Raw genomic sequence first — 21,457 nt, 5'->3', positions numbered from 1 at the left:
GATCCACTATCAAATAGAAGTTTATAGATTAAATAACCTTATTTCTTCTTAAACTTAAATAAATTTACCAAATTCAACTCCAAAATCCACAAACTTCTTTGATATGGATGTGCTCCTAACATGAACCTCTAGTCCACAACCCCAATATCACACTTGAAGATTTAGATATCTAGCAACTTTGTTTTATGGATGAGGCAGCAACTTCTACAATACAAAACTTTGAGTTTCTTCAAGGAATATCACCATTAGAAGGCATGAGAAAGTTTTGGGTACAGAAACCCTAAATACAAAATAGGAGGCCCTTCTCTCTCTATAAAATTTCACCCCTTAGAGTCTCTTTCTATAGTGTGGCAAAAGTAGCACCAAAATCCTTGCAATTTGGATGATGGGCTAAGTTTTAAAATCTGCAATCTGGTTTAACCTACAATATTCGATCGATCAAATGAAGTGCTCCTATGAACACATTTATGCAATCTAATACAATTAAATCCACACAATTTAGAGTATTACATACTTAAAGCTCTCCATATTAAATACTAAAAAAATGCCATTCAATATACTAAATTTTGGCACACAAAGGAACTTGGGTTTAAATCATCAAGAAAAAGAAAAGTAAAAAGAGGTGAACTTGGGCCCAAATCCCTTCATTCCAATTATATATATATATATATATATATATTCTTTTCTCTTTTGGGGGATTGATTTCCTAGCTAAGCTTGTCATTTTGAAATCTAGTCCACAATACTTCTTCACCTGGTTGCAACTTGCAAGCTGTTAAATATATTAGCAATGCAATGTGCTATACCATGTTGTATATGCTAGAGTGGATGCGAAAGGGGAAGTATAGAATAGGAACACAGAGAACTCGAGGGTTACATGGTTTAGCCTCGTCAACCTACATCCATGAAGGAATCCCTTAAGGGTTACATCTTTATTATGTAAGAGTATAGTACAATAACCTGTGTTACAATGAACCCTAACATGAGTATATATAGGTGACTAAACCCTAGACTACTAGTACAAGTAGGAGTGGACTTAGGCCTATTATATTGGACTAATATGTCTAATATATCTCTAAAACCCTCCCTCAAACTCAAGGCAGAAGCTCGATGGAGGCTTGAGGTTGGATTAGCATGAGAAGATCACTTAGAGATGCCTTGAAGAATGCCTTTAAAGAAATCACAATGAAGAATGTGCCAATTTACCAATTTGGAAGCTTCAAATGAAGAAACGGAGTCCACAGTCAAAATCTACACGAAAAACTGAGTAAAATAGGCCATTTCAAGAGTTTTGACTTTTGGTCAAATGTTAATGTAAAAGTTAAAGTCAACAGTCAGCACTTAGCAAAAGTCAACGGGAGAGTCAAAGTATAGTGATCAATCAATGGTCTACACGGTTTGGGTCGATTTTGGGTTTTCGGAGTCGAGTCACAAATCGGACTGCAGAGCTGGTGACATCATCCTGATGATGTGCCACTGACCTAGACTAAAGCTGACATGGCTAGGGCTTGCATGGCACTGTCATGGCTAGATGACGTCACAAGATGATGTCATGAATACATCAGCAACAGTCTTTTAGTAAGTGTAGCACTTGCGAGACCAAGAGGCGTGTGTAACCAACATTTAGCGCATGAAGGCGCATGCAACACCTGATGACCTCCAGATTTTATAGATTTGCAAATCGATGGGCTATAAGGCCTTTAGGGCGACGTGTGTAACCAGAGGAGGATCTGAACCTGTGAAATCCATAGCAATGCTTGGAGAAGTTGGTTGAAACATCAACAACACGTAGAGGTGCATGCGGCATTCAGTGGACGCTAGACTTCTAGGTTTTTCTTGCAGGAGGCCGTGGGGCACGTCTGTGTGGTTGGTTTTGTTAGGCGAAGGCTTGATGTGCACAAATCTGAGAAGTTTAGTCACGGTTTGCTTGGTTTTTGGATTTTGACACAGTATTGAGCCAAGATGGCTACGAGATGCCGTGGAGTCTAGATGTAGCAGGCAAGCATGTGTGACTTCAGATGTGCATATGATAATTTTCATTGCTTGCTAGAGATGTTTGTTTGATGCCAAGAATGAAGTTTAGCTCTAATACCATTGTAGATGACTAAATTTCTAGTTTGAAATAAATCAAACAAGTAAAATAGTTTCACAAATGCGAATTTTTATTAATGAATGTATGGTACAATTCTTTGAAATTACAAAAGAGTGATCCTCTGATTCGATCTCCTTGTAAGACTTATTGATTGGAATTGTGGTAATGTGATTTTGACTCAAACACAAAATATCCTTCAATTTGGTTGAGGAATGGATCGAATATCTTTGAAAGGAATTACAATGAATCTTTGGCTATGAGGTTGTTAGAAATTATTTGTTCTTCACGTTCTTCGTGTTCTTCATGCGTTCTTCTTCTTTGAAGGTTTGTGGTGGAAGTTATTCGATACTTTAGAGGCTTGAATCTGTAAAGCTTCGTTGATTTATGGTTTGTTAAGGTTTCTAGAGGCTTTGAGCTTGATTCCAACAAACTTTAAGATCTAGGCAGATAGTTTGGATGATTCTGCTTCGAATGTTCTTCGATTTTGAGGTTGAAGTCCTTGAAGTTCTTGAAGGCTTTGAGGCTTGATTCCTGCAGAGCTTCTGTACTTCTGAGTGCTTCTAAATCTTTTTTGATGCTGCTTGTGCTCTAGATGGCTTTTTTTTGTTCCCTCCTTAAATGTCTTAAGAAGACTTCTATTTATAGGAGTTTGGGGGTAGGTGAGCGACACGTGGCAGAGTCTGATTGGTGACACATGTCACAGCCTAATTGGTTTGCTTACATCATCGCTTACATGCACTGGGTTGCATGTGTCATTGCTTACACGTGCTGGACTGCTTATGTCATCGCTTACACGCACTGATATGTGATTGGTTTTTGCGTGACCCTTGGCAAATTTCTGTTGGTTTCTAAGTAGTGATAACAAAACCTAGCAACAATACGTGAAGTTTTGTAATTAGCTATATTTTGTGGACTTAGTAGTATGATGTGTCAGCTTGTGATAGGTCTGGAATTTTCCCTTTCTATAAATGCCCTTTCAAGACTCATTCACACACACAGTTTTCGAAGTGTGGTGTGGGAATGAGTTTCGAAAACGGATTTTTACACTTGACTCTTCAAGTGAAGTAGTTAAAGGTGGTGGAGCTTTCAGCAAGATGAGATAATTTCTGAAGAGTAGACCCACCCATATAAAAGGCTTTGATGAGATAGAAAAGGGGTCTGCGAGTATTTGAATGTACTTATGTGACCGAGCCTTCTCAACAGAGGTTAAGTTGAAGTAATTTCAAAAGAGTGTTCCATGGTACTTGGAGTAGGTTGGTGAGGCTAAAAGTTATTTGCAAGAAGTTGGATGTACTTGTAAGATTGAATCATTTCAGCAGAGGTTAAGCTAAGGTAATTTCAGAAGAGTATTTTGGATTGTTAGCAGTGATCACAGGGTGTAGAAGATAGGGAAGAGGCGAGGATGGTGACTGGGTACAGCATGCAGAGTCATGGGGCTAGCCTTATGTTTTTAAGAAGTCCAGGCAAAGTAATTTCCGAATAATATACTTTGGGTTACGGCGAGGACATGTGGGAAAGTGGTTGAGTGCGCATGTGTTATCATATCACTCAGGTTAAGTTGAGATAGTTTCAAAAGCCTATGGATTTTGGGTATGCTGGTGGTGGTGTGAAGAAGATGGAAATGAAGCAAAGTGAATGGGTGAAACATACGCCACCATGGCGTTGGCCCTATACGTTGGGGACCCTCTAGTGTAGATGTTTTTGGGGAGTATACTTTGGGATACGGGACTGACTGCATGCTAAATGAGGTCTGGCGACAAGTCGTAGAATGCGCCTGTGTGATGGGACCATGCTGACAGACATTAAGTTGAAGTAATTTCAGAAGAGTATTTTCTGAAATACTTCAAGTAGAATTTAAGTTGGAGTAATTCCAGAAAATGTGTTTTGAGGTACCAGCAACGATGACCTTTGGGTCCCACATTGGTGGGGACATGGAACTTTGGCGACCATTTATCGACAACAAAGGCTAATTTCTGATGAGTTGGTACCTTGGAGGTTATTGTAAGTGTTGGATGGGGGAAAATTTGTAGGATACCCCAACACGTATTACCACTTTCACCTAATGCCACTTGTTGGAAAAGCATAGAAAAATGAAAGATGAAGCTAACTTGTGATCCTAGTTTTAGAAACCAGCCAAGTTGCTGTTTGTTCCGAACCGCTGCTTCAGCTAGAAGACCAAGCAATTGGAGAGAGACTACGGGAGCCCTGAGCTTAGGAACAGGTGTCTCTATTGGACTTAGATTTCCTGGCCAACCAAGTCCGAGGAAGCATAGAACGACAATACTAGCCTTGTTATGAGTAATTTTATGGACAAATGTGGTCGATAAGGGGAGAACCAAAATTTGTTTGGATCTCAAAACTACAATGTTGCTATGAAGAGGGTTTCTACTGAACCATGAGAGGGTTGATTTCAAATTGATTATGAAGAAATATTGGTTGCTAAGTGTTGAGAATGATGAGGCCATAGTGAGAAATGGCTGTGAGAAGGAGGACTTGAAAATTTGAAAGAAGCAAATCTTTATTTCATGATTCAGTGTGTTTTTCTTGATGAGTTTTTGATGAATCTAACCTTTCTATTTATAGCGGAGAGATGAAGAACGGTAGATGGGTAGTTGAGAATGGCGGTTGAGAATTTTTGGTGAGAATGGTGGATGAGAATGGTAGTTATTGAACGGGAATGGTAGGTTGGAGATTGGTAGGCAACGAACAAGAATGGTAGGTTGAACTAGTGACCTAGTGTAATTTCAAGTTCAAGACACACTTGTGAGAGTTCATTTGTACTTTGAAAGGGAAGCCTTGATGAAGTCTGGAGAATAACCCTGAGGGAATCCAGACCAAATGGATGAATCTCAAATTTTGATCTTGGGAGCTTAAGTTTTGGACACTGTTAGTACTTAGGAGAAGTGGGTCATATAGGTGGTTTCTAAGTCCAAAACAAATAAGCGGATTTTAAAATCAGAATCTATGTGAAAATCTGAATAGGACAAGCTTTGCTCGGACATCTTGATTCTTGGTCAAAGTTCACATTAAAGCCAACAGCTGTAGAATAACACTATTTGAGCAATTTTGGATTCTCAAATGAAGAAATAGACCCCAAAATCAGAATCTGCGTGAAAAATTGGGCAAAACCGGTCCTTCTTGAAAATTTTGACTTTTGGTTAGGATTTGTGCAAAAGTCAACTTTCTGTAAATTGGACTATTTGCACAATTTTCGAGTCTCAAACAAAGAAACGGATTCCAAAATTGGAATGTATTCAAAAAACTGAGTGGGACAGGCCCCTTTTGAAAATTTTGACTTTTTGGTCAAAGTCAAAGTTCAACTTAGTCTTTTTTTTTTTTTTTTTTTTTTTAGGCGGTTCGAACCAGGTCAGATTTCCAAGTCAATCCAGGTCAAATCGTTTAGTGGAGGATGACATCATCAATGACGTCATAGCGTTGGAGGGCGCATGTACACGTGTGGCGCGTGCAACGCGTTTGCGCTTCGAGCGTGTAGGAATCTGCGTCAGCGTGTGTGAGCGCGTGAAATGATGTTGGTGATCACCAGACCTTATGTTGGCACGTGTCAGTGTGTGGCTGATCATTTGGGCCTGAAATTTTAGGTTTTGTAGATTGGGGCCTACTGGATCTAGTGGTAGTTTTTGTTTTCTAAATTGGTGGCCCGATTTGCACAAAAGTGAAGAAGGAGGCCACGATCTTTGAAGCCTCTGTGGTGCGTGTAGGCGCGTGGCTTGGCATCTGGACTTGATATTTTCAGGTTTGGTAGATTGGAGGCCGATGGATCTAGTGGTGGCATCGGTTTTGTAAAATTCTTCTCAGATTTACGTAGATTTAAATGAGAAACCCACGGGTCATTGGGAATTTGTGGCCGTGCGTGGCAGTGTGTTATGGCTCTACTATGGACGTCTTTTCTGGGTCTTGTTGTTCGAAGTCCTTAGAAGATTTCTGTGAGTTGATTTTTGGGAAATCTTGTTAGAAGTTTTAGAAATTCGGAAGAGGAGACGGCAGGCATTGTTGGACTAGTTGCCATTTTAGTCTACGTTGTGGTTCTGACAGTGTTTGACATCATAGGCAGATTGGTTAACCAACAAGTGTTTCTTACTGCTTTCAAGGTTGGTAGCACTGTCAGTCTATCATTATAAACAATATACTACTCTTTGTAGACTTAGAACTTCATCTTAGGTCTAGCGCAATAAATTTTTTCTGACACCATGTTCCCTTCTATTAATACGTAGTGCATTATTTTTTGGCTTTGAGTGCATTTGAATTGCAAAGTCTAACCTCAAACAATATCTGTTTGGTGGTAGCATTTAATGGCTTGCCTACTCTCCTCTTTATTTTTGTCTGTTATCTCAGAAGTTTTTTATATAAAGCCACCCAACACTTTATGCCTTTTTACTTTTTTATTTTTTTATTTTTTTTATAAATTAATTAATTACTTTTATTATTATTATTATTTTCCATTTTTTAATAATTTTTTTTCTTCTTTTTTTCTTTTTTTAATGTTTTATCTTTACTAATCTTTTTTATTTTTATTTATTTATTTTATAACTATCATGATGCTCTTTTTCAAGGATTCGAAGATTGGTCAAGATCCAGCCTTGTTCATTTGTAAGGAGAAAGATGACAAGATGCAAAGGCTACGACTTTGATTGTTCATCTACCCATAATTGGAAGATTTTTGGAGAGATGGAGCCATAACTCTTATCCTCTCAATTTGTCGAAATGGTCACAGGTTATTCCCCCTGAGGGCAGTTCTAACTTGGAGACAATTATCCTTCTTACTTCGCATCACAAAAATGTTGCTAAATCAAAGCCGTACAACACTTTGGGATGAGAGATAATTGCAAAATGTGCTAGTTGGGATCTTTCCTTCAACGCAAACGGAGGTTTTTCCTACTTCTCCCTTTATTGGGATTGGCTAGAAGATGTGCTTGGTCAATGTAAACACCTCCTTGATGCGACCCACCTCTACAGTGTTGTCTTTGCCTCCTTGTTCACATATGATTATGATGAGAATCTCATGAAAGCATTTTGTGAGTGTTGGAGTTCGTCAACCAATACCCTCCATACCTCAGTTGGGGAAATTTCCATCACACCGTGGGATCTTTCCATTATTGGTGGACTTCGTTGCACAGGTGCATTTTATGACGAAGTAGTACCCAATGTGCAAGAGCTAGATGGAATCAATGACCAAGGATGACCCTACCCGCCACACAACTGTCGCTACATTTTCATGGCATATCATCACCTTCAAAACCGGCTGAAAAGACAAGGGAAAGTGAGTGTTCGTGACTGGATTACCTTTTGGTTTATTGGAAATGGTAAGTACCCAACTCCTAGAAAACCAATGAGACGGACAACCATTCCCAAGTGTAGTCAGAATCCCTTTGGCGTAATAAATGAGCATGGACCATGATCTGATAAAGAGCACGGGGTCTTTGCGGATCTTCAAGTTAAGGGTGACTTAAAGGAGGAGACTTACTTATCGGCACTTCTTTCCTGTTGGCTATGCATATTTGTCTTTCCTATCAAGAATTCGTATAGCATTTGTCCAGGCACTTTCAAGATCGCTAGTTCCATAGCCAATGGCCGTTATTTTGGCCTTACTCCCCCAGTATTGGCTAGCATTTATCATGGACTTAACACCATTTCTTCCTCTCCTACTCTAAGTAAGTCAGGAGCTAGTTTTGCCATTCATTATGTTTATGCCTGGGTAGGTCATTTTGTTAGAAGCAATCGCATCACCCATGATAAACTATCTGATCCTTTGATGACTAAATATTCTGGTGTAGGCTACGCCTCTCCGTTTAACGAATTCTCTACACGAAAGCACATACAAACTGCCACCAACTTTCTTTGGCACCGAATTGCTTTCAAGAAAAGCTATGACCTGACTTTTATCGACAATGATCACTTATCCATTCAGAAGTTTGACTACTTTATGAGTCGTCGCTCAGGGTACTTGTCACTTCGATGTGAAGACCAACACATTGTAGAAGCATATAGTCCTCACCGATTCAGTCAGCGCTTTGGATTTCATCAAGACATTCCAAGTGATTTGAAGGAAGAAATTCATACAGGCTCTTTAAAAGATCTATACCAATTCTACCAATCTTTCACTTGCTGCAACATAGATTCCAAAGTACTCATTTTGGCTTTTACCACAAACTTTGGAAGCTGGGTTAGACATAGCCACAGACAATGGTGGGAAGGAGTTCGTGGAAATGATTTTACCCAAGGAAAAGATTTTCTAGCTGGCATTGCCTCCTTCCATGTTAAGTCAATGACATCCAACAAATCACAAAAGGGAAAGAAGGAACTATAAGACACATACATTCCACAGCCCTTGTCAGAGTTTGCACAATGTCGTCTTGAAGATGATCGTCATTCAAAAGACTCATCTCAACATATCGGAGTTGCTCGAAGTCAAGGCATCAAAGGTTCGCTTGTTGTACCAGTTAGGGATGCCATTAAAATTTTTGAAGAGGAGGTGTGTAATGACCTGGGCTACAATTGGAAATATTTGAAGAGTCTAATGAAGGGTGTTGATGTAGAGACTTCTATTAATCATGGGCATCTTCTTACAAATAGTGAGTCCACTATCTCAAAGCCATCTGCGAAGAATTCGGATCTCAAGAGGCGTAAGTTTGCTGATGTTGGTACATCGTCCAAATTTCCAACCGAGACAGGAAGGACATTTCTTTCATCCCTACAACCGACCAACCATCCGGAAGTCTCTATGTTTCAAGGCATGGCGCATGTTTCTTCTGTGCGTAGGAAAGGGGCTTCCATGTTATGAGATGTTGTTTTAAACAAGATTTTGACTCTTTCTGTGGACAACATCCTCCCACAAGTTGAAATAAATGAAATCTATAGTGGGATCGAAAGTCTTGGAGTGGACCCTCGACACTTGCACAAACATGTTGACAAATATTGCGAAGGGGTTGTAGACTATTTGAGGATGAAAGACTCTCTGAATAAACAACCAAGTCCTGTCAACTTAATTCGACATGAGACTGAAATTGAACTCCTCCTTTCTGAAGCATCGCACAAGAAAACATCTTTGAAGACCGATCTTGATACCATCATTGACCTGCGAACCGAGTTTGCCTAATTAGAGCAATCACTGTGGACAACATCCTCCCACAAGTTTAAATAAATGAAATCTATAGTGGTATTGAAAGTCTTGGAGTGGACCCTCGACACTTGCACAAACATGTTGACAAATATTGCGAAGGGGTTGTAGACTATTTGAGGATGAAAGACTCTCTGAATAAACAACCAAGTCCTGTCAACTTAATTCGGCATGAGGTTGAAATTGAACTCCTCCTTTCTAAAGCATCGCACAAGAAAACATCTTTGAAGACCGATCTTGATACCATTACATTAATGATGGCTGACTTGCGAACTGAGTTTGCCTAATTAGAGTAATCACTGTCTTAAACTAAATCTCATCAAGTTGAACAAGACGATGTTGTGCAAGCCTTGGAAGAACAACTTGAAGAAGTCAAATCCACTCTCGTTCTTGAAGATCAAGATATGGAGGCATTAGAGAAGATACAAGACCTTCTGGAAGATAATTGTTCTAGCTTGAAAGACTTGAAATGGATGTGTAATCTTTTTGTTTTAACTCCCTTTATATGTGTCATCATGCTTTCCCCTGTACTATTTTCCTTTTGTCAATCAATAAAGAAGACTTTATTCTCTGCTCCATTTTTTTTTTCATAATTTGATAATAATTTTTTTAGTGTGTGATTGAACTTAGCAAAAGATACTAAGTTGCCTACATACCCTGAGAGGGATCAAGTCATCAAGTTGTTCATAATTTTTTCTTGTTTTTCTGTTTTTTTTTTTTTAAAGGGAGGGCTCACGTGTGTAATCCTCGCCCCACACCCCACAGCATTTCATGGGTACCAATTGCGTAATAATGGGTATCACTACTAATCGAACTCGAGACCTTGGCCTCAAGGGTGACATGGGCCTCCAACCACTACGCCATTCTCATAATTGGTGACATAGAAGGGGATTAATTTCTTTTTATTGGTATGCTTTCAAAAGTAATGGGAAGACATCATGTATACTTGCAGCGCTATAGTGGGCAATTTAAACTCTTACCAAGAAGCAGTCCTTGATTTTCAAGCATAGAAGCGCTTAAGGAACTTCCCATTGATGGGGCCGATCCTTACACCATCATTATCAATCAACTTGTAAGCTCCATTGGTGTAGACTTCTTGCACAACGTAAGGTTCATCCCATTTTGAAGTGAACTTATTGCCTGTACGACGAGTTGTGATGATAGGTCTTCGAATGGCGAGGACTAAGTCACCGACTTGGAATGATCGTGGTTTAACTCTTTTATTGAATGTGCTTGAAAGACAAGCTTGATAGCACTCAAGACGTTGTTGGGCCTTGAGCCTTTTCTCATCAAGTGCCTTTAATTTTTGCAATCTGAGCTTAGCTTTTCTTCTTCAGTCAGTCCTTCTTGAATGGCAATCCATAATGATGGGATTTGGCATTCTAAGGGAAGGATGGCTTCCACTCCATAGACGAGAGAATATGGCATCGCTTGAGTAAGCGTTTGAAATGTTGTTCGATATGCCCATAATGCTTCTCTGATTCTTTCATGCCAGTCTCGTTTTGTCTTGGATACCACCTTCTTCAACAAACTGCCAAGTGTTTTGTTAAATGCTTTAGCCAATCCATTTGCCGGGGCATTGTACATGGAGGAGTTGTATTGTTTAAATCCAAGCTTCTTGTATAGCTCTATTATCAGCCTATTGTAGAACGGTTTGCCATTATCAGTTATGATATAACGAGGGACACCATATCGATAGATCAAGTGAGTTCGAATGAAATTGAGCACCATTTCTTTCTTCACCTCCCTAAGAGGCATAGCTTCTGCCCACTTCGAGAAGTAATCAGTTGCAGCCAAGATGTACAAATGGTCATCGGATGATTTTGGTAATGGTCCTATTGCATCAAGCCCCAGTGCATTAAAAGGCTAAGAAGTTACAGTTGGGTGTAGAGGTTCTGGCGACTGGTGGATGAAGTTTGCGTGATATTGAGAAGCTTCGCATTTCTTAGCACACTCCATAGAATCTTGCACCATCGTAGGCCAATAGTAACCCATTCATTTGATCCTGTAGTGTAACTTAGGACCCGACTGATGTGTACCACATATTCCAGAATAAGCCTCCTCTAAGGCTTGTTTAGCCTCCTCCTCTCCTAAGCAACGGAGAAACAATCCATCAAATGAATGGCAAAAGAGAGTGTCCTTATAGTAAATGAATCGAGCAGCCCTCCGCCGAACTTCAATCTTGTGGTGTTTATCATCCAGGAGTCTTCCATGTTGAAGGTATTCAATGATCACTTGTCGCCAATGTTCTTTTTCAACAAGGCATACGAAAATAATTTTGGCTTGCTCTTTTTCTTCTTCTTCTTCAATCACTAGAGGTACCACCCACTTTTGGGAAATAGCAACTTTGGTTGTCTCTTCTTGGGATAATGCTAAGGCGGTAGCCAAATTAGCTAAAGCATCAGTCTGTCTATTCTCCTTCCTTGGTATATGCTCCAATGTGATGGCCTCAAACTTTGCTAGCAACTTCTTCGCATATTTGCAATAAGGGATAAAGTCTTCTTTCTTGACGTCAAACTGCTCCAAGATTTGGTTGATAACTAATTTGGAATCCCCAAAGATCTCAAGTTACGATATGCCCATCTTAATGGCCATTTGTAGACCAATAATCAATGCTTGATATTTGACTACGTTGTTAGAGTAAAGTTCACTTAATGAGAACGAGTATAGAAGTATTTGCCATTGTGGAAAAACAAACACTACACCCGCCCTTGCTCCTTCTTGACATGCAACCCCATCAAAAAACATCATCCATGGTGGCATTACTTCAATGTAAAACACGTCTTCATCCGAGAAATCATCAGAGAACTCCTAATCAGATGGAACTGGGTGATCAGCTAAGAAATCTGCCAATGCTTGTCCTTTGATAGCTTTTTGGGAACATATGCAAGTTCATATTGTTGTAGCAAGACTGTGCATCGAGCCATACGACCCGAAACTACTGGCCTAACGAGGACATACTTAATTAGGTCCGCCTTTGCTATCAAATGGACTGTATATGCCTGCATGTAGTGCTCTAGTTTGTCTATGGCAAAGAAAAGAGCGAGACACATCTTTTCGATAGGAGAATAATTTAATTCAGCCCCATTCAGAGTTTGACTTAGATAATAAAGGGTTCTTTCTTTCCCCTCTTCATTTTCTTACACCATAAGAGCACCTAGAGACTTTTCTTGTGCCACGATGTACAACACCAAAGGATTTCCTAGGATAGGAGCACCTAAAACTGGAGGATTAAGCAAGTATCTTTTGATGTGCGCAAAAGCATTACTACAAGCCTCATCCTATTCAAAATGCACATCCTTCTTCATCAATTTATTGAAAGGTTGACATTGACCAGCTAAGTTCGAGATAAATTGTCGTATGTAGGCTAACTTTCCCTTCAAGCCTTTAAGTTCTTGTAGATTCTTGGATTTGGCATTTTTTGGATAGCTTCAATTTTCAATTGGTCAATTTCAACTAAGAAATTTACCATATGTTATGCCAAAAGCGCATTTGCAGGGGTTCATTTTAAGCTGATACTTTCTTAGGCGGTTGAACACAGATTGCAGTTTTACCAGATGGTCTTCCCCCCTTTTCGTTTTAGCCACCATATCATCAACATAACACTCCACGTATTTATGAAGTACATTATCAAAGATCTTCTGCATGGCCTGTTGATAAGTAGCACCAGCGTTCTTTAGTCCAAAAGGCATCACTTTGTAACAATAAATTCCCTTAGGAGTACAAAAAGCTGTAAGCTCTTCATCCTTAGGATTCATTTGAATTTGGTTGTAACCTGAAGAACCATCCATGAAAGATAAAGCTTCATGACCAATAGTGGCGTCAACCATGACCTCAGTGATGGGTAATGGAAAATCATCATTGGAACATGCATTGTTCAAATCATGGAAGTCAACGCACACCTGGATTTGTCCATTCTTCTTTTTGACAGGGACAATGTTAGCGATCCATTCTGGTTACTATACTTCACGAATGAAGCCCGCCTCAATTAGCTTATTAACCTCAGTTTATATTTAAGGGACAAGCTCTGGCCAAAAGCGTCTTTGGGCTTGTTTGACTGGGCGTACGCTCTTCTTTATTGCCAAATGGTGTAGAGCAATACTTGGATTGAGCCTAGGCATTTCCTTGTAAGTCCAAACAAACACATATTTATATTCTACTAGGAGCTTGAGGTACCCTTCTTCTTCTTTAGAGGTGAGAAGCGCACTGATGAAAGTTGGTCGAGGTTCTTCAACAGTTTCTGAATTGATCTCTTTAAGTTCATCAACTGTAGCTAGTCCTCCATCTTCCAAGGCTGGAGGATCTTCATCGACCTCTTCATTGGTTGCTTCAGTATCTGACAATGTATCCTCTTCTACTATAATATGAAACGAGGATGATAACTCTTCAATTTGCTCATTACAGACAAGTGACTGACTTGTGTGTATAATCGTTCGCCTTTTGACTTTGAACGATCCTTTAGTGCCGATATCTAGGGTAAAGTTACATTTCATGCATGAAGGAATGCTATTACGGATCTCATCATTAGCTTTCTTCTCCCCTTGAACCTCAAAGTTCATTGAATTTTGAGAATGACTATCAACAGGCCTTTTTGTTGTCCCCAGTCGATCAAAGGCTAATTTACAAGTAAGAGTGTCCCGATTTTGTATCAAGCAAGTTGTATTTAACTTGTCGAACATTGTGATTCGTGACGATGAGGCCTCAATACGATCAAACACTGAGACATGTGATGAAGGGTGATTTTTTCTTTGATTCGAACTTTCGCCGACCTCCACTATTATGTATTGGGAACTTGAAGCATTGCTTCTTTTCTTGCTCCATATCTGAGCTAGTTGTTCAAGAGTATAACCTAATCCAATCTTTTAGATAGGAATTTCATGCCCTTCAAGCCACATTATCCTTTGTATTTTGCTATGACCATGTGCCTTTTCTCCGGTGACTTCTGGAATCAATTGCCCTAGGTCGCCTTGTTTTGAGAAATCGTAACTTGCTCTGGCTAACAGCCTATATGCCTTTGGGTCAGACTTTGTGAAGACCTCACGAATCCATTTAGTGGCTTCGAGGGTAAAGGATTTGTGGATGAAGTTAAAGGCATGGCATGATTTTCTTTCAATATGGCTACATCCTCCATCGTAAGCTTTGTAGGAGGCCTTCTCATGTTTGCTATAGATTGAAGGCATTCCGTGAATGGTGATTGTCCTTTCTTGCGGCGTGATAATGGTACATAATGGAGGAATGGAGGTTTGTTGGAAAGCGTTGAAATTTTTTCTCTCACTGAATTATTGGTAGATTCACTAGAATGATCATTCCCACATTCTAGACCTTTCTTTGGGGAAGGAATATGCTTTCTAGTGATGAATCAAACATGCTCCTTTTCACCCTGGTTGCTTTCCATGGATGGGATCTCAACTGGGAGAACTTCATTTGGAATGTCATCTTTTACATAAAACTTCACATCAGCAAAGTGAGCTTCAGTCTCAGCGAAAGGCTTCAAGGCAGCATTGACTTTTTTTATTCCACTTCGAAGGAACTTGAAACATTGATGCAAAGTTGACAGCATTATTCCGTTTCCATGGATCCATGGACGTCGTAACAACATGTTGTAGGTTGTCTTGGCATCAATGACATGGAACAAAATGTTGCTTGCCAATTCTCCAATGATTAATTCCAAGTGTATCATGCCGATTGCACGTTGTCCTCCTTGGTTAAAACCTTGAATGACCAAATGACTATGCGATAATTCCTCCATAGTAAGACCAAGTCGTCTCATTGTCATTTTTGGTAGTATATTAACAGCTGAACCTCCATCAATGAGAATACGATCGATCTTTTGTTCACAGGCATAACCAAAGACATAAAGTGGATGATTATGGGGCCTAGAGCCTAACAATAGATCCTCATCAGTGAAAGTTAAGTCTGGAGAGCATGCGTAACATTCCTAGGTTTGTTGAAGCATGTTGGTAGAAAGGGTGTACATCTCTGGCTTTTCAAGAGCTTGGGTGAGCACTTTTTTTTGGTGAGGTGGAGGATTGCAAGAGTTCAACTTCATCGACTCGAGATTGGAGTTCCTTTAAAGATGACAAAGTTTTATTTGGATTGCCATGGTTAACATTCTCCTTTTCAACATGAATTTCGTAATGAGAGACTATATGCACGGCCTCTGTTGAGTCATTTTGAAAGAATTTTATGGGGAAGAATTCTTACAATGTGATGAGATTTTGAGGTTTTTGGGTTTGTGCCAAATCGTCATACATTTTTGTTCCCAGTCTTTCTTGTCTTTTATCGCTCCTTCCTCTTGACCGAGGCTGAATCTGGTTTTGTGCTCTTCTGGACTTTTGGGTGATCAAATGAAAAGGGAATGTTCGTCTATTTGCCATCTCCTGCGAGTAACCATCGTCCAGCCCTCTTCCTCATCCATTGTTAATCTTTTATCATCATTTAAGCTATAATCAGATGCTTCTTGTGAGAGCTGAACTTGAACAAGTATTTGCTCCCAACTTAGGAGTTGGAGACATGCAACTAGGTAACCCGCAGGAAAATGTTGCAAGGTTTGACTGAGCAACATCATTAAAATCCAAGTCAATTTTCCTTTCCTTAGCTAGCTTCATGATGAGTTCTTTAAGAACAAAGCATTTTTGGATTGGATGGCTTATGATACGATGATACTTACAATAGTTCGGGTTATCAACTTTTCCTATCTCTTCCGGTCGTTTGCATTCTAGCAATTCAATTAATTTCAACTTGAGTAGTTGTTCTAGCATTTTAGGCATATCGGCATCTAGAAAAGGATACACCTTTTGTTCCCATTCCTTAACTGATGAGTGACGCGTCTCACGCTGTTAGCCTCCCTCGGGCCTCTTCTCATTAGCCTTCACATTTCTTGTTGAAATTTTGACTGGAGCAGGTTTGATATTCATTGAGTCTTTGATATTACTTTTCGTATTCCTGTCATTTTTCCTTATTTCCCATCTTTCTTTCCTTTCCTCAAGTACAAGAGGTTTCATATTTCCATGGCTAGAAATGCTCAATTCCATGTCGTGTGCACGAGTTGCTAACTCTTTAAATGTTTGGGGTTTCATCCCTTGAAGGATGTAAAGAAGTCCCCAATACATGCCTTGGATGCACATCTCCATAGCCAGGATTTCAAAAAGTCTATCTTTACAATCTAAACTCAAAGAATGCCACCAATTGATATAATTAACAACAGGCTCATCCTTCCACTGCTTGGTATTAGTAAGCTCCATCATGCCTACCGTTCGACGTGTGTTATAAAATCGGTTAAGAAACTCCCTTTCAAGTTGTTCCCAATTGTTGATTGATTTAGGTTGCAAATCAGTGTACCAATCAAATGCATTTCCCTTGAGTGAACAGACAAATTGTTTTATAAGGAGGCTTCCTTAAGTTCCTGCATTCTCACAAGTCTCTACGAAGTGGGCAATGTGTTGTTTTGGATTGCCCTTCCCATCAAATTGTAGGAACTTAGGAGGTTGGTATCCGTTTGGCATTCTCATGTTGTCGATGTGCTTTGTGTAGGGTTTTGAATATATGAGGGAACTAGTAGAAGAACCCTCATACTGTGCTCGAATGGTATTTGTTATCATGTCTTACAGTTGTTGGACAGATATCGAGGCCATTGAGGTGGAATGTCCGTGTTGAGTAGTGCCTTCACCTCCTTTTCCTTTATTAACCCTGGCGTTTTCTCCTTTCAAGGTAAAGCTAGGTGGGTGTTCAGGGTCAAGATTTGATTCACCCGAATCTTGTAATTCTAGTTTGTTCATCAGGATTGTAATTTTGACATCCTTATCTTCAAGTGCTTTTATAAGAAGGATGACCCTTTGTTCCATTTCAGCCATCTTTTCTTCCATGGTAGAGGTGTTGGTCATCATCACTGGCATGACCTCAAGATATGATGGAGAAAATGATGAAACAAGATGAGTTAAAGGTACTTTATTCCTTAAGTTTCTCATCATGGGTGAAGAGTTAATAGAAAAGGTTGTTGGTGATGATTCATTATTGATCTCCAAATCTTTCGAGATAGATGAATCCTTAGTGGTAGCTTTCCTACCTTCTTTGGTTGATTGGGGTTGAAGTCAATCAAGAGCTTTGGATCGATTGCGAGTGATTAGGCCAACATAATCATTAGCACAAGAAGCATCAACCATAGATTTTCGGACATTCTTGCTAGAGGCCATTGAAGTTGGTAGCAAAATGATGTCGAATTTCTTTTCTTTTGAAGGAGAAAGAGATGAGAGGCAAAGAGGTCCCATCGGGCATGCCAGAATTTGTAGATGACTAAATTTCTAGTTTGAAATAAATCAAACAAGTAAAATAGTTTCACAAATGCGAATTCGTATTGATGAATGTGTGATACAATTCTTTAAAATTACAAAAGAGTGATCCTCTTATTCGATCTCCTTGAAAGACTTATTGATTGGAATTGTGGTAATGTGATTTTGACTCAAACACAAAATATCCTTCAATTTGCTTGAGGAATGGATCAAAGATTTTTGAAAGGAATTACAATGAATCTCTAGCTATGAGCTTGTTAGAAATTCTTTGTTCTTCACATTCTTTGCGTTCTTCGTGCGTTCTTCGTGCATTCTTCTTCTTTGAAGGTTTGTGGTGGAAGTTCTTCGATGCTTTAAAGGCTTAAATTTGTAGAGCTTTGTTGATTTATGGTTTGTTAAGGTTTCTAGAGGTTTTTGAGCTTGATTCTAGCAAACTTTAGGATTTAGACAGATAGTTTGGATGATTCTGTTTTGAATGTTCTTCAATTTTGAGGTTGAAGTTCTTGAAGGCTTTAAGGCTTGATTCTTGTAGAGCTTCTGTACTTCTAAGTGCTTTTGAATCTTCTCTGATGCTGCTTGTGCTTTAGATGGCTTTTTTTTTTTTCCCTCTTTAAATGCCTTGGGAAGGCTTCTATTTATAGGAGTTTGGGGGTGGGTGAGCAACACATGGCAGAGTTTGATTGGTTTGCTTATGTTATCACTTACATGCGCTGGGTTGCATATGTCATTGCTTACACGTGTTGGACTGCTTATATCATCACTTACATGCATTCATGTGTGATTGGTTTTTGTATGGCGGCACTTGGAAAATTTCTGTTGTTTTCTGAGTAGTGATAGCAAAACTTAGCAATAATACGTGGAGTTTTGTAATTGGTTGTATTTTGTGGACTTAGTAGTATGATGTGTCAACTTGTGATAGGTCAGGAATTTTCTCTCTCTACAGTTATGTTAAATACTGAATGAATAGTATTGTATTTCTTAGAGAATAAAATATACATAAGTGCCTTTATATAAGAGGCAGAGTATGTAGTACAAGTATGTGTGCTATACAAGCAAACAAGGTGGGCCTAAAGCCCACAGCCCTGTTAAATATATTAGCAACGCAATGTGTTATACCATATTGTATATGCTAAAGTGAATGCGAAATGGAAAGTATAGAATAGGAACACAGAGAACACGAGGGTTACATGGTTCAGCCTTGTCGGCCTACATCCATCGAGTAATCCATTAAGGGTTACATCTTTATTATGCAAGAGTGTAATACAATAACCTGTGTTACAATGAATCCCTAACATGAGTCTATATAGGCAACTAAACCCTAGACTACTAGTACAAGTAGGAATGAGTTTGAGCCTATTACATTGGACTAGTATGTCTAATATATCTCTAACACAAGCAGTGCATAATTACTCGAGTGAAAGGAATATTTTCATTTTACTAAAAGTTGTAGTTGTCAATGGTTAGCTAAGTGATTCCTAAGACCTCATGATATCTATAAGATTCTAGGTTCAAAACCTCTTGAACCATCTTTGAGCCACCACCAAGGGATTTATATTTGTAATAGTGTGTAATCTGTAACAGAGAGAAAGAGGGTTACATACACCCGAGGAAATAGTCAAATACTTAGAGGTATTTGGATATATATATATATATATATATCATATTGTGTCATATTATTCCATTAAATTTCCTAAAAATGACATCATTTTTAAATTCGAAAACATCAAAACTATATCCTTTTGGGAAACTTAATGGCAAAACCTCTCACGAAAGTAGATGGAAGGACCACATTGAAAATGAACCAAAGTTGTAGGAATATATTGAATAAATAAAAAATTACATGATTAAATTGAATTTTTGGTAAAATTGGAGATTACAATTTGTATCAATATATGTGGCACCCTATATATGCATCAGTTTTTCTTGTTGATTTTCCGAGATTTAACCCCATCTGGACAATATTTTCTGCCAAACGGTCCATGTTTGAGGAAAAACAAAAACAAATACAAAAGAAGTTAAAGTGGACAACTAATTAAGGAGAGAAACATATTGCCATTTATTTACTAAATCATGACTACCACGTTCCTTATATATTCAGATTCAGCTAGATCGAACTAGATGAAGCTATATATTTATGATAGTCATGGGGTGTGGTTAGAATGCCACTAAAGAAGAAGAAGAAAAAAAAAATAAAAATAAAAAACCTTCTCAATAAATCCAATTATTATTAGTAGTAATTCCCATCTGTATAACACCACAAATAAGCTTGCTACAACAAAAGTATTCATTGATCAAGAGCAGTAATAAGTTTATGTCTCATTTTTATTATATCATAATGCATGACTTGGTTTTTAAAATAATTTAGCTGTTCTTTAAACGCACCCAAGAGTCATTACCCGGTTCTCAACATGGGAACAACTTGGATCATATCCATCACTTATTATTTAAGGAAAAAAAAAAAAAAAGCAAAACCAGAAAAAACAAAAACAAAAAAGTACCCTAAACATTATTGATGCCTAGAGGTTCTTGAATAACTCTTAGATAGGGACGCTGATTGACATAGTTGCCTGGAGGGTCATAGTTGCAACTGATGATGGTGGCACCATTGTTGCATCGAACTTTGGCACACCCCAAACGCACTGAGTTGCTCCAAACCACCTGTGTATAGTGGCGGCATTCACCACCAACACATGAATTAGAGTTGTAGTCATACTTGGGCTTCTCTGCTACCCACATGTTCACAGCGGCTGTGCCCGAAAGGTCACGGCTACCCCATGCTAGGTTCTCACCATAAGGACCTCCTGAATGCACAAGTTTGCAGTTACCTTTAAGTTTCTCAACGTAGTTTCGGGCATAAGAAGCTACTTTTGCATCCCATCTCATGGGTCCAACGCCCACCTGTGCACGAGCTGCGTTGTGAGCATTGAGGTAGTCTTGTGGTGAGTTTTGGGCAAGGGAGACATGGACCGTGGCTAAGCCAATGACACAAACAATTGCTAGTGAAATCTTAAACATCATCATGTTTGGTTTCTTTTGATAATAAATGGACATTTATGAGGGGCTATATATAGTGATATAAAGGTACAAGATGATATAAAGCTAGTCTAATGGTTGATTGTTGAAGAGCTTAATAAAATGGTAGTCAACAGAAACACTCCCCTTGGTTACAAATCTGATTGCCGCCACCATTTTTTTTTTTTTTTGAGAAACATTGCCGCCACCATTGGATAACATTATTTTATGATAATTCCATTGGATAGCTTTAAGATAAGATTAATTAGTATCAGTTTGACTTCCTATTATTATTTTTATATCAACTTGGAATTTTTCCCCTCAAAAAAAAAAAAAAAAAAACTTGGAACTTGTCTTACAGAAATAAGGTACATACGACAAATTGCGTAAAGGATGCCACGACATTAGTTTTTTTTTTTTTTTTTTACATTATAAAATAAGTTTAACAGTTGTTCACCTTGCATATTTCTAATTCCCTTAAAATCTGGGCAAATGGAGATGCATTCACGTCAGCAAAAATTTAAAACAACCAAAAAAAGACAATAATAACATGATTCAATTATTACATGCATAAAGTAAAACTATCCAAATTTGTCTCTCAATAAAATGGACTACAATTTTAGGGAGTCAATATTGTACCAGAAGTCGTTTCGGTTTTATCAAAGAAACGAAATATTTCGATACTAATCAATATGGTATACCGTTTCAAGATTATCACTATTTTTATAAATATATATATATATATATATTCTAGGTATAATATTTTTTTTAAGCAAAATTTTCTTTGGACTAAAGAAAAATCAACTAATTTATTATTCTTTGTTTATCAAAAAATGATAATAAATATTAAAAACAATGTAATGGCCTTATGTATACATTAGTAAAGAATGAATATATTAATGCTTTAAAATAACGAAAATCAAATAAATTC

At 38.5% G+C, this 21,457-nt stretch overlaps 1 protein-coding gene across 2 annotated transcripts in view; it reads right to left on the bottom strand.

Moving 5' to 3' along the window:
* LOC126705611 (pathogenesis-related protein 1-like) overlaps positions 1–20,622 on the bottom strand; it is a 45,309-nt gene extending 24,687 nt beyond the window's left edge. The window contains exon 1 of one of the 2 annotated variants that reach the window (XM_050404703.1): positions 20,443–20,559. In XM_050404703.1, the coding sequence (XP_050260660.1) occupies positions 20,443–20,535 (93 nt within the window). In that variant the 5' untranslated portion in view covers positions 20,536–20,559. Of the gene's footprint in view, positions 1–19,719 lie in introns of those variants that run through there. The other variant, XM_050404704.1, reaches the window with a different exon arrangement.
* Positions 20,623–21,457: the final 835 nt, after the last annotated feature.

This window comes from Quercus robur, chromosome 11 (assembly GCF_932294415.1).
Source record: "Quercus robur chromosome 11, dhQueRobu3.1, whole genome shotgun sequence".
Taxonomy (NCBI): domain Eukaryota; kingdom Viridiplantae; phylum Streptophyta; class Magnoliopsida; order Fagales; family Fagaceae; genus Quercus; species Quercus robur.
Note: the sequence above shows the minus strand (reverse complement) of the source record. Positions and strands in the feature narration are given on the sequence as shown.